Genomic DNA, 14,981 nt, shown 5'->3' on the forward strand with positions numbered 1-14,981 from the left:
GCTCCCCTCCAGCGCAGCAGCCCGCCCCGGGTTCTCCGGCCTCTATCTCCGCGGGCAGCAGGATTTCTCGGGTGTGTGAAGCACCGTCGGGTGCAGCAAAGTGCCGCGGACACAGCACAGCGGTGTTAGTACCGAAATCTACGGTCAGGATCACTGCAGGATTGGAATAGGTGCTCGGTCTGGTGGGAGCCTCACACCAGTGCGGCCATCTTGGTTTGGCGCCACCTAGCGCCCCCATGTTACCAATGGTAGACAATTACAGTAATGATTCTGTGCACTCACAAATCATACCCATTTTCAACCTTTCTAAGCACACCCTTGCAGATTTGGAACTCTCTCTCCTCAGTAAAGGTCTATCCTTTGTTCCCACTATCCACACTAACTTCCTTGAAGTACAGACTGAAATACTGAGATTCTTCAGACATATACGGTTACACGCTTATTTTCTTCAGAACCCTTCACCTGTTCCCACTGGATACACGCCTTTCTGACACCCATCCACTTTTTCACCCTCTGGAAATGTGATTCCGGGTGAAATAGTTACATTCGAAAAAAATGGTACATAAGGATCTATCACTACTTGAGAATAAAAAAACGTTTCATTCCCTACAACATATCCTTAGAGGAGAAAAAAGCCATTGAGACCCTAAAAAAGAACAAATCCTTAATTATAAAATCTGCAGATAATGGCGGAGGAATAGTCCTGCAAGAAAAGGAAGCGTATAAATCAGAATTTTTACGTCATCTTGCCAACACTGACCATTACTGCAGATTGCCCACCAACCCCACGCGGGAACTGCAAACCCTTATTCTTCAGATTGGTACCGAAGCCAAATCCGAAGGTTTCCTAAACCAAAAGGAATTCCTCTTTCTGAATGTAAAGTCGCCCCGCATGCCGGTGATATCGCTCTCCCGAAAGTCCATGAAAATCTCACTAGTCCCCCTGGACGCCCCATAGTATCTGGGTGCGGCTCCATACTTGAACCTCTTGGCCAGTACATGGACTTTTTCATAAAAGATTTTGTAGCAAAGACGGAATGCTATGTAAGGGACAGCATGGCAATGATAAACTTAGTTGAACACCACCCGTTTGAAACAACGTCTGACATTTTGTGTACAATGAATGTTGAATCCTTGTACACAAATATTCCGCAGGTCTTGGCAATGACTGTCATCCAACAGGTGCTTGACTCTAGACCTCGCTCCCACACTGTTCCCACTCTTTTCATACTTCAATTACTTGAACTCTGCCTTACAAGGAATTTTTTCTTTTTGGACAATGAATACTATCGGCAGGTTAAAGGCACATCAATGGGGGCTGTTTTTGCCCCAAACGTAGCCATTCTCTTCATGGATTACCTTAAAATACGATAATTCTCTTCCCCTACCAACCCATTTTTTTCCGGCGTCACATTATGGCGCCTTTACATCGATGACATTTTTCTGATTTGGCATGAGAATGAGGACACACTCAACCAATTTCTACACTGGTTAAATAACAACGGTCTAGGACTCCATTTCACCTTAGCCATTGACAAATCCTCAATCCCTTTCCTTGATCTTAACATTTACCACTCTAACGGTGAATTACTCCAAAGGCTATACAGAAAAACCACAGAGCGAAATACATTACTTCGCTACGAAAGTGATACTTTATTGTACATGGTTATTTAAAACCTTTACAATGTAGAAAAAAGTTCAATTCATAAAACATAAGCCAAATTCATATGTATTAAGACAATAGTTCCTTCAATAAAAAACGTACTAAGACCTCAGCAACAAAGGTAAAATAAAGTATGAATTCAGTTTAGACAGCCTATTTATCATGATAAGATGTGTAGTAAGTTCATTCTTGTTGCCGGCCGAGGGGTAATATAGTAAAGTACCGGTGCAATAAGAACCTTTTTATAAGTGCCCCTTCAATAAAAACCTAATTGCGTTAAAAAAAGCAAAAGTTATTAATTATAATGACAGTTCGGAATATCCCTGTTATATGGTCAGTGTTATTCGGTATAATTCAAAGTGACCAGCTAGAACTTGCTCTTCGGGGGTACCGGTGGATTGATCCACTGGTCCTTCGCGGTGCCGCTAGGTTTTTTGGGTTTCCTTCAACATTTTGAAGCGCGTTTCCGCTGTTTCAAGGAATTTTACCATTCGGCAGCTCAGTTGGATATCATCGCCTTTGAAACAAGCAAGCACCGCTTGCCTGCAGGTCCGTATCCTACAGATGTTGAAAAGTGATCTAAAGAAAGAGCGACATTTCTTGTATGAGTTCGCTGCAGATGGCGATCAGATGAACTGTGTTTTCTTTGCCGTTCCTGCAAAGTCTGCATGTTATTGGTAGCTGCAGCTGTAACCATGGGGGTAAGTGGGCCTCTGACGGCAATAGCCCTTGGCGAAATTTCAGGAACTTCTCTTTTATATTTTTGGTAAAGCCTGTCTGTAGATAAGCTTGGGGCGAGGACTTGATATACGATTGAACTGTAAGCCAGCCGTGAGCACACTTTGTCAAGGCGGCTTTGTCCTGCAGCAATTATTCTTTTCGGACTGTCTTGTTGACCACCTCTTTAAAGCCTGCTGGGAAGCCTGGGAGTTCCCATAGTTGCCGTAAGCCGAGATAGTCAATAGCGGCCTCCAAGTACAGCCTTGCGGGGCAAGTTTCTTTATCTTGAAGTTCCTTCCACAGGAGAGCATTTAGAGTTTTCAGATCTCCCCTGCTTACTTTGTGCCAGCTTTTTATGTAGTTTCCTTTACGTGCCTGCTCTTCTTTTGGTAGCCCAAATTCTAGTCTCATCTGAGCGGCGATGTATACCTAGGAAGGCCAAAGATCATGCCTTTGCTACCGTCCCATCTACTGAGGAAGCGTCCCTCCCCCTCATCGTTTTGCTGCCATAAGTGATGGCTTGGATTAATTTTGCCTGAATCACCTTTATGAGAGGAAGAAAGCTTGGGCCAGAAAACGCGTTTTTTAAGTTTCTAAGTGCCACCGCAACCATTAGCCTTCTCCTTTTTATGGCTTCACATTGCTGCTTGAAGTTGCCCTTGCAGTCTATGATGACCCCCAAATATCGATATTCAGACCGTTTCCAGCTTCCTGGATGCCAAGAGCCAATTCCGTGTTATTTTCTTTGTGGGGAGGTTAATACAGCAGAGTATCTTGAAGGAATGTCCAGCAGCCGCTGTAGGCCTACAGGGGTCCGGCTGATATATAACAGGTCGTCTGCGTAAAAGAGGTTCGACAGCTGGGAGCCCCCTAGCTTTGGTGCGTGCAAGTTGCATTCATTTAGCAGCATTGAAAGCTCTCCCATGAAAAGATTAAAAAGTATTGGGGCGAGTACACAGCTCTGTTTACCCCTGTGCTTGTTGAGATCTTCCTTGTTAGGTATTCGCCAGAGCCTAACTTGACTTGCACCCATTGGCCAAACCACGCAGAAAGTGAAGACACATATCGGCCAGCACCGCAGCAGAGTCCGGTGCAAAACCCAGGATGCGCCTCTGGTAGAGCATTTTACTACTGCAGGCCATAGTGAAGATGACATTAAATGAACTGTGATAAGACTGGTGAAACCACCGAGAAGTACAGGCATCGCACAACTTCTAAACAAAGAGGAACTGAAGCTTATTATCCATACTGGAAGTACCAAGAACAGATTGAACAGAAATGAAGATTGGACCACCTTGCTCTGAAAGTCCCTTGCACTTTGTGTATTTCTCCATTAATTGTTCCTTCTCCATTTTACACGTCGGCTGCCTCCTGAAGGCCTTGCTTCTAACAACCTATCATGTCCTTAATTCACACATGTAACCTTGCCAGCACCATCATGTTTTAAATTAATATTATTCAATGTTTACTCATTTCCAACTGTACTTCATGTTTATAATATGGAACCCTTCACTTCTAAACGCCCACAATGGGTCAATTTACTCAATATTCATTCTTTTTATTGTCTCCTTTTTCACTACCCTTCAACTTCTTTTTCTGATTTTCTCACGGTCACCGGCTTGTGTAATATCCCTAGTAATCTTTCTTCACTACTCATTAAACACCTCACCCAACATGGCCGCCATTCCTCGTGCTAGTCAGCGCTAACGCCCCGCCCACTTTGATTTATATTCCTTGCTCTCCTTTCCCTCGTCGTCCTAAATCCTAGCCACCGAGTTCCGGACCTCATACTCTCTAATCTGGGAAGCGCGCATGCTGCGCACAGACACCTCAGAGGCGTACACCTTGCTTGCTCTTACCCCACTCACTTCCCTCCTTCAGGTCCACCAGTGCATTGTCACCGAGACATTTTCACAGCCCTTCCATATTGGCAGCTGCTGCATCTACACCGTAACCTTCTATGGTTCTTATCCCAGGTAAGCGATTGCAGCCTTCCACTCACGGTTAACTCCCCTCCTGCGGACTGTTGGTGTTAGGCAGAGGAGATTAGCAAGAGGTGGCGCTGTGGTGCAGAGCAGTCGAGCTTAATCGAGCTGCAGCGAGCTGCGGCTGAAGCGGCGGAAAAGCGGCTGCTGGAAACGGGTGCCGGACGCAGCAAGCCGGGAATTGGGAAAGCGGGAGAAGCGGAATAAGCGGCCCGTGAGCTGGCGGCTGTGAGCTGGGAGGCTCCCAACTATCCAACTACCTGGCATCCCCAGTTCCCCCGCAACCTGAGGCTTCCCGCACCGCACCATGCCAGATCGGAGGGGGAAAACGGTGAGCCGGGTGCAGAGTGCGGGCCAGGGTGGGGCGGGTGACAGGCCGGGAGCACTGAAGCCCTAATAACCTCGAGGCACCCCTGAAGCTCTCCCAAAGCGCCACGAGCCCAAAAGCCCCCGAAGCACCGCAAGGCGCCGAGGCATAGCGCACTACACCACGTATAAAATTTATTTTTAAAAACGCAGAAGCGGGCCGGGTGCGGGCCAGGTGCGAGGTGCGAGAGTGGGCAGGCAGAATAGGCCGAATAATCGAAGCGCCAGAAGCACACCGTAGGGCATAGGAAGGTACCCCGAAAGCCCCAAAAGCCTGAGGCATTAGTTCTACACTCTTCCGGCCGTAAAAAAGTGCAAGAGGCCGAAGTAATATCAGTAGTTTAAAGTACCTGGAAGTGGCATATGAATCGGAGCCAGGAGCTGAGAGCAGAGCAGAGGAGAGGCCACGGCGAGCAGGGTTGCGCATTGGCAATAATACGGACAGCAACATTGACAGTAGCACCGGTAGCAATTTGACCAGCAAAGGAGCATCAAAGGAGCTGTGCCATCCTGCGAGTGAGCAGTAGATTACGTTGAGGGGTGGTGGAGGGTTTGAGTGGCTGCGGCGTAAGAGGTGGTGAGTACCAACAAAGGAAGTCACTGGCTGGAAGTTTTTTCGGAGAGGAGTATAGTGGAGTGTGAAGAGGGAGATCTTGACAGTCATTTTACTCCACCTTACGCTGACTACACCAACACACAACTAACTACCCCCCGAACTCCCAGCGCATAGGTTCCAGGGGGAATCAGTAAGTTTTGGATCAGTGTTGGAACCAAGACTGTTGGCATAATGAGGTCGGGGAGGACACGGAAGAACCCCCCGCAGACTATAAAACGGAAATCCAAAACGAAAGGACCCCCAACCCCCTCTGGAGACACTGCGGACACTGTAGTCAACACCCCCACCGCCCCACTAATTCCTCCAATTTACTCAATCTTTGGCTCAATAAAGCCCAATGGAAAATTCACATTTTTGAAAGATCCTGTAGCAGCAATCTACACCATGCCAGCAACCCCAAACGGATTACAAAAACCAATGACCCCGAGCAAGGCGATTACGCAGCCAACCGACCAACAACTACCATCGCCAAGCGTAAGCAACACTTTAGAAAGGGGCCTTGGAACAGACGATCAAAGCAAGCACATACAAACAACTCAGGAAAACAACAAGCAAAAGTTCCAAATACAAGCCCAAGTACACACAGGGCACATGGAAAATAGAAACCATTGTTCGGTCCAAGACTCGGCGCAAGAGCAAATAAATATCCAAATTTCGTCAAGTGTCACAGAGTGGTTTACGGATAGTCCCAGTGAAAAATCTTTGGAAGTGAGCTTACTAAATACACGACATCAAGGGACCACAATGATACCAAAAATGTCACTCCAAATAGCAAATGGAATAAATAAACCCCAACCAAGGGCCAGCAGTTCACTGGTCATTGGAGATGATGAAAGCAGCCATAATGCTAGCACCACAGAGGGTGCGCATATGGCACAACCAAATAATCATTCGACCCCAAGATGGGACTCCCGTTTAAATCAATCAAACCGAAAACTCAGCAAAGAGAGTGAGAGGTGTGATTACTGGTCGGACTCCCAAATTTTTCTTGACAAGAATCAAAGTATAACATCTCGTAATGTAAAGCAAGACAAGCAAACAGGTGAAGCTAGTTCAAAGCAAACTAAATTACATAAAAAGCCAGTAGCTGTATTAATGGAGGTCCAAGGAAAAGCGTCCAGCAAATCTCACCAAGGCAACCTATCAACCGAGGAGTTAGATAAAAATAACATAATTGAGTTATCCAGTAGGTCAAATCAGGATGTAGAAAACAAAGGACGTCAAGCTTCGTCCAATGGCCCCGACACTGAGCATCGTCAGGAACAAACAATAATAGGAATTTCGAGTTTGTCAGTCCCAAGCTACCTACCACCTGCAAAAAAGTCAACACACAAAGGTCCCTCATACATACAACATGAGGAACATCATAAGCCAGCGACTCATGATGAATATACACACAGTAGACCTACGACGAATATCGATGAACCAAATGCATCTAAGCAAGCAGGAATGGGTGGTCTAAACCAAAATATAGAATCCATAATTGCATTACACAATGCATTGGGTAATATCTTGGAAACCACAATCAAAACACTGAACATGCAGTCAGACAAACTTGACATACAAATCCATTTAATGAGTACAATAGCGGAACACATATTCAGTATAAACAAAAAAATGGACACTTTGGGAAATCTGTTTGACGTTTTTCGGGAGCAGTATCGCCCCTGGACCCAGGTCCCAAACTGCACCTGTAGCCCAATACTGGAAAAGTTAAAAGACTTGCCGTCAATACTCAGAGACATTCTATACGAATGCAAGTATGCATATCTAGGACCAAACAGCACACTAAATGAAAGAGACCTTATCGCTCGGCACAAAGAAGCATGCAAAGAACCAACATCGAGTGGTGAAAAGAAAATGGTAGACCTGACAACATTAGTAACGCAACAGATAACAGATAAAGAACTGAAGCCCAATTTGCTACCCAACAACAAACTTGATGATAAACAGAAAGAACAAAATATCTTGGGAAACAATTCAGGAGCCCAGATTAGCGCAAACCATGAAACGGCAGAAAAAGATCACCACGAACATGATAATGAAAAAAAACCACACATCTAACAACCCCTAACCAAAAGGCAAAAAAAACGTGCGAGGAAAAATAGAAATCAACCATCAAACCGCACACCTGCAACCAATCAGGCTTTGATTAATTTCCCGATCTTTGACTGTCGAAAGCCATCATGTAAAGCCATAGAGGAAAATGTGGAGGGACTACGTCAGTTGCCAATAACACCAAAACCAAAACCAAAACCCCAACGCAGCCTTTGGAAAAACAATGCTATTGAAAAAGGGCAGCAATTAACCGTCAAAGACGAATGTTGCAACATCGTAGCACAAGCAAAAAGAACAAGAGTACCAACAAAATCTAAGGAAATCGTTTATGCAACAAACTCAGACACAGACGACTCAAACAACAATGAACAGGAAATCCTAGCCACATCTTTAAGTGGGGCGGACTGGAGTCTGGGAAGTAATAAAACATTAGGAAGTCCCAAGGATGAATCAAACAAGAATGGGAATAATCTACGACAAAAAACTTGGGGTAAGCAACAATGCACCAACAGTTGTATAAGGAAATATGAATGCTGTAGACATGAATCTATTAAGCAGAGGAGCCAAAGGGTAGTGATTAAAGGTCCAGACGTCATGCACAATGGTCCAGATAACATACACAAAGTCACTTTAAAACCGGAAACTGTCATGAGTATTAACGTTACCTCAAGCAGGGATAAAATCAAAGCAATGCAACTTACACCAATAGCTGTCCAGATTAAGCCAGATCAACCACAAGTAAAGATTACTACGGAGCAACATGACGCATGCCAGAACATTGGGCTGGAAAGACCTACAAGGCGAGGTCCTAATTCTGCGAACACCGTTAACGACTGCATCCCTAATATAGATCTAGGCGGACATATAAGAACAATCCTGAGAGTAAAAACTAAGGACAGCATACAATCAGAACCGCCAGGGAATGAAGATCATACTCAACAAGTCAATAACACAAGGGATGATGCTAGGAACAATGGAAGTAAAAAAATAACGAGGAGAGCAAGGCCGCATGACATAATCCATGGTACAAAACCAACAATAAATGGAAAGTTACTTTTTATACCTAATTAGAAAATGCAAGGTATACAAGATTATCTCAATCGAGGAAATATCCTACATCTAACATCGGCCATCTCGAGCCTCAACCATATAACGTCTGCAGACCTTTTGGAAATTGAATTCATCACCCTTGGAAATAACATAGTCAACGAAGGCACCCTTACAACTTGGAGGAGCATGGAAACTGTCAAGCAGTTACTTAATGAAACTAAGAAATTTGAGGAGTGGGGGATCTCGCTCAAGGAAGAGGTAACTACAGGCTATCCCTCGCCCCTATTAAGGAAGCGCGCTAAATTAGGAGATTATGCTGGGGCTAGCCGAGATATATATTCAGTACTGCAAGGGGCAAGGGGCGCAGACATTTCCAAATTCACCCAACTGAGCAGACCAATGCAAGATCATCCAACTGAAGACTGAATCCAAAGCGGGGACCGTAACACCCGATATGGCATAGTAAAAGTCCTTTCCTGGAACATCTCCGGTGCCAAAGAAATCCTGAATAACAATAGGAAAATGGACACATGGAATAGCTATGATATTATCGCCCTGCAGGAAACATGGCTAATAGAGTCAATTGACGTTCCGGGAAGAATCAGTTTTCACGTCAGTGCAATTCGCACTCAGCGTCATGGTCGAGCAAAGGGGGGCCTGTCGGTATATATAAGCACTGCATTAAACTTCAAGGCCTCCCAACTGGCAGCCTCCAAGGCAGATATGCAAATAATTAAATTTGAGAGGGTGTCTCAGGCTGGTATTGGTACCATTATATTAATCAATATATACGCCCATCCAAAAATGAATATAAAAAAAGAATTATTTCACGCCATTAACAATGTAATATCAGGTTTCCGCCTCGAACATCCAGAATGGGAGATAATTCTGACGGGCGATTTCAACTCCAACCTTATACAGCTCCCAGAAGACGAAGACAATATCATGGCTGCCAATGAGTTCTGGGCGGTGTAAACGCAGGAGATTCCCCCAGCCAACAAGACTGATCTAGTGGGAAAACAGTTGATGTGGGCCCTGGAAAATCAGGGGCTGCGCGTATTAAATGGAAGAATTAAACAGGATAAACCCCCCTTAACCACCTACATAGACCCGAGTGCAAACACAATTCTGGACTACACCATCGTCTCGCTCCCTCTGCTGGGTTTAGTCAAAAGCTTCCAAATTCAATGTACAGTGGATAGTGACCATTCAATGCAACATATTGAGATCAATTTGGCACCTTTTAAACATCTAAAAGCACAATCGACAGCTGGGGAATTAACAACGATCAACCTGAAGCGTATAAGGTGGACGACTAATTCACTACCACAAATAGCCAAAGATGCCAAACACCTACTTCAAACCACAACCAATGGAAGTGAACTGTGTGCAGAAGCATGGACCTCTTTTTTGAATAAGCTACCAAAAACTAGAGTCAATTTGAGCAATAAATCCAACCTAAAGAAATGGGGTCAGTTTAGCAAGACCGTACTATCCTTAAGAAGGCGCCTGCGGAAGTGTATGAGGCAAGCAAAGGGCCACAGTTCAAACTCTCACGTTTGGCAAACAGTCCAATCAATCAGGAAACAATATAAAAAATTACTTTGGATTGAAAAAAGAACTCAATTCACAGAATTCTGGACCAAGTTTTTATATAACGGAAAAAAATCTGATTCAAGAGCATTTTGGGCACAGGTAAATTCATTAAATAGATCAGGACAAACAATAAGTACGACCTAGGTCACGGAAAAAGCATGGACTCAACATTTACTGGACACCTTCTCAGTAAACCCATCGGTGCCACCCACAACAATATCTAATAACACACTCAAAACAGTGGAACTGAGGACCCCAGCAGCTATAAAATTTAAGAACCTGAATGCCAACCAGCCGTGTGGAAATCAGACACCCAGTACAGATGCGGAATTTGAAACATTAAAAATAATTAAGAGAAGCAGGCAAGACTGTGCTCCAGGACCAAATGGTGTCCCCCAGGCAATCTACAAGGAGGACCCTGAATTTTGGGCATGCAAGTTAAACACCTTATTTAGATCTATAAATAAAACGAGTCGGCTCCCAGAAAGCTGGAGAGGGGCGATCATAAACCCGATCTACAAAGGAGGAGACCGTAAAAACCCATCTAATTACCGTCTTATAGCACTTATCGATGCCGAAGCTAAATACTATGCATCTTTGGTGCTAATCGACCTCTTAAATTGGTCTAAGGATAACAAGAAGATTCCGGTAAACCAGACTGGGTTTCGTAGGGGTACAGGCACTATGGCTAATGCCATGGCATTGAGTTTAATCGCCGAAAAGAGTATACAAAACCACCAAGCATTGTACTCCTGTTTTGTTGATTTCAAGGCGGCGTTTGACCGTGTCAGCCGTCAATTATTATGGTGCAAATTAAAGCAGCAGGGCCTGCCGGATGCAATTCTGAATCCCATAATGGACTTATATACTGACGTCATTGAAAAAAAGGGAACAGCCCTGTTATACGCGTTAAACAACATCTCCAAGCAGCTAAAAGGTCCTCATTTTAATCCGATTTTGACAGTCATCAAGGCCAAGCTGCTCTCTACAATAGGCTATGGCAGTGTGTTACACCATGGCAGAAGTGCACAGCTTCTTGACAAAATTCAAATTAGGGTATACAAGCGGGTTTTCACTTTACCGTCCAATGCCTCACCTGCGCAGGTCCGACTGGAGTTTGGCCTACAATCTCAAGAACTCCAAAAAAAGTATGAGACCATTATATTCTGGTATAATATATGGATGAACAGGGAAACAGAAATCAACCTTGCCACGTGGGAAGCAATGCAAAACAACTCGAACTCCCAGTATGCCAAGTATTTAAAACAGTCCCTTGACATTACTGAACTTGCATCGCTGTGGCAAATTAAGCTACCGGTACCATCATTTAAACTAGCTGTTAAAAAGGCTGCAAACAGGCATTCGCTGATCAGCGACAAATCGATCTTCAGTCACCGAGCTCACGCATGGATGACAATTTAATCATATAACGTCCTCAAACCTGCAGCCTATATCGGGTTTTCTTTCTCTCCATATATCAAATCAAAATACCTCAGCTTAAGGAAGGGTAATCTGCCGACAAATGCTGATATACCAGACTGGAGGAAACCTGACACTAAGGAGTGTGATCTATGTGGCGACTCAAAACAAGACTTTATCCACCTACTTTGCATCTGCCCCGCACTGGCTCAGGAACGACGGTACTGGTTAAAGGCAAAGTTCATTGCATATGGAATACGTACCTGTCGCTCCGCCACTATACAAACCCTGAGTGCAGCGGATCCACAATTCATCTGCAGATTCATTAAATTTGTCATGAAGTCGGAACGCAAAAGGGGTATCATTGCACAAAACTGAAAACTAAGAATAGATCTAACTCTGTGTAGCCATGCTAGAAGTTGCATCTACCATTCTCCCCGGCCAGTCAAAGGATACAGAGGATGAATTTGATCTTAACTCACCACCCCACAACCAGTTAACGGACAATGTATAAATAAATTGACTTGGCACTGGACACTTCTGACTCAATTGACGTCTCTAATGTTGCTAAGTTCAATCAGGAATGTATACTGATTAGTTTTTAACCGATGTTTTTATTTTTTTGTAATGGTTTTTTATTAACTACACAATAAAATCTTTCTTCTTCTTTCTTAAAAAAAAGAAAGAAAGAAAACTCCCCTCCTGCACCACTCTGCCTCTCACCCCATGCTTCATCTCCTCCACAGATCCACAACTGAAGCTCATCGTGGTCCCGAGCCATCCCTGCTCCCACGATCTTCATACGAGGTGAGCAACTGCCCCTTCCCCTTACTCAGCGTAACTTCGACACTTACTCACCTGCCCTCCCACCCGCGCTCATCGCCCTGACTTGACTATCGTCACAAGCTCGCTCACCGGTATTCAGACTGCGATACATAGAACTCACTCCCCCGCACTGTTACCCTCGCTCTTCGCCCTGCATTACCAATCGCCATGAGCAGGCTCACCGTTTATTCAGACCACGTTACAAGGAACTATAGCCCATGCCTTGGCGGCAAACCCTCTGGCTTTGGCACTGGCTTTGGTTGCTTCACATCACACAACTTGATTACTCGTAATGAGCACTGACCCGCTTGCTCAATTTTACTGATGCCTCGGCCTCATAGAGGAATAGTCTCACCATTATTGTCCTCTTCTATCCTCATAACGAAGCACACTGAACTACATGGTTTTCACATAGGCCTTGTGCCCCAAAGTAGAACAGAGTTATTCTATCGGTTCTTTTTTGATAATTTTTCACTGTGCACTTCCCTGGCTATTGCGTCCCTAATTCAGCATGCACAGTTGATTGCATCAGGATTGTTATCTTTCTTCTCACATCTATAAGTACTTTAATATTTCCTCTTGTGCCTTCCATCCCCCCTTCTTTTATTGCTCCGCAGGCACTATTATTCAGGCTTGTATTAATCCGTCCTGATGATGATCCTGGTATTGTTTTAAAAGGATCGAAACATTGTCGACTTGTTGAAACAGCTTGCACTTTAGTCTAAAGTGATAAAACAAGTACAACAACTGTCGTCTTTAAGCTTGTTCCAACTATTTGCATTTTTCACAGGCTAACTTTGTCTTGCCTGAAATGGTTTTGTCCTACTGTGTCTGTTTTGTGTTTCTGTAGGACGCAGGACTGTGTCCCACTTTATTGTTGTGTACTTATTTTGTTCTTTGCATTGATTATTCATAAAATTAACTGCCCGGCTGGGCATCTTCAATATAGCACTGATTCAAGTGTATATTAATTATAGCCCCTTTTTACAAGGACCACTGTTTTCTTATAATACTGACACCCAACGTCTTTATTTACCTTGTGGGTTTCTTTGTTTGGTTTAAAATATATCAGACTAATATCTCTGCAGTACCTATAATAAACTAATATGTGCAAAGGAAAAGTTACTTTCTTTTTTGCATTCACATGTTTTTTTGTCCATTCAAACCCATGCAGTCAATAGATGAGGCTGTTTTGTTTTAATGTGTGGTATAGATCTTTTCTTTTAGATTAAGACTTATTTTCAGTTTTCTTTAGCAATGCATATGTATAACTTTTGTTAGACAGTGTGTTGACAAATTGACTGCAATCACTGATGGATATACAGTTGCGGGTAGTAGAGAAAGCATATCTCAACTACCCAGCCCCAAACCTTACAGATCTAAAAACACAAAAAAATGACCAGTATTGTTCATTTAAAGAGATGAAAGCCTGGTTAAGCGTCTACCAAGGAAGGTGGCTAATGTTTGCATGCATATAGTGATTAGTATGAACCTCATTCATGATTTCATGGTAAACTAATCTGCCCTAGAAAGTACAGTTACACGGAAAACATGGCGTTTTATCACTCAGTGGGATGCAACAGTAGCAAAAAACCTGAAATGTGTTTAAAAATTAGTTTGTCACATGATAGCTGAAATAATTTGTAAGGAAACTGCAAACTTTAACCACGACCAAAGCAGAAATCGATAAACCAAGTCCTGAAATCTCATCGACTAATACACTAAGCCACCCATGATTAATTGACTTAAGAGAAATGGCATTGAGAGAACAAATTAAACCACATGTAAATAGTAAAGTCCACCTGATGAGGAGAAAAGTACCATTCTCCTCCTTAGACTGTGTATGTACTATACCAAACTACATCGCTAGGCAATGGCTCTCAAAAAAGTATGCTATATGCCTGAAGCAGTGCAGTAGATCTGACCCCATTGTAGACTCACAATAATGCATACTCTCAATATCTTATTGGCTGTCAGTTTTGGTAATAGTACACACGGGAAATGGAAGACGTGAGTATGGAGCATTTGCCTGGTATGTAAATACTCTACATAATCCCCAAACAGTTTACCGTTTTGAGAGTCACACTCTTGTTGCCTCAGTTATTAAATGTTTGCTGCTTGATAACTACTCATTTTAGTTTCAATTAATATTTGGATGTTCTGGGGTGATCAGTTCTAGGAATTGATCGGGGGAAAGATATTTGTTTACATAACTCCAATAGATATGGGTTCTTTTCCTTAAGTATTCTTGCACTTTGAAAATACTGAGCAGCTTTGGTTCAGGAGCTAATAGTGCTTCTCAAAGCCCAGATACAGTAATTGAAACCTACACAAGAAGACATAGTACCATGCCAAGCCACCAGTACCAGCCACTTTTGTTTTATTGTATAAAACAGATTGTCAGTTACTTTTTCTTTTACATTTCACTGCACAATTTTTATCCCTAGTATGAAATTAATCTACTGGAACTCGTAAAGAAAAGAAGATCGGTAAGTCGATGAGCAATTCTAGTACAAATTAATTAAATCGTTATTCATGGTGGTTTTCAACATACTGTTGCCTAACTCCTTTCCCTGTTTTGTACCCCCAGCGTATTGGATACTTCTTTAAACAGGATGAAATTGAGTATTCCATTGTACATCGGATACACCGCATATTTAAACGTGCCACAACAAGATGGAAG

General features: G+C 43.4%; 1 protein-coding gene across 1 annotated transcript in view; it reads left to right on the forward strand.

Annotated features, from left to right (window-relative positions):
• Positions 1-14,981, forward strand: part of UTP6 (UTP6 small subunit processome component) — a 428,027-nt gene that overhangs the window by 23,006 nt on the left and 390,040 nt on the right. The window contains exons 3-4 of the mRNA XM_078654392.1: positions 14,746-14,787; positions 14,889-14,981. Of these exons, the coding sequence (XP_078510518.1) occupies positions 14,746-14,787; positions 14,889-14,981 (135 nt within the window). The remainder of the gene's footprint in view (positions 1-14,745; positions 14,788-14,888) is intronic.

The sequence above is a fragment of the Lissotriton helveticus genome, chromosome 7, assembly GCF_964261635.1.
Source record: "Lissotriton helveticus chromosome 7, aLisHel1.1, whole genome shotgun sequence".
NCBI classification, from domain to species: Eukaryota; Metazoa; Chordata; class Amphibia; order Caudata; family Salamandridae; genus Lissotriton; species Lissotriton helveticus.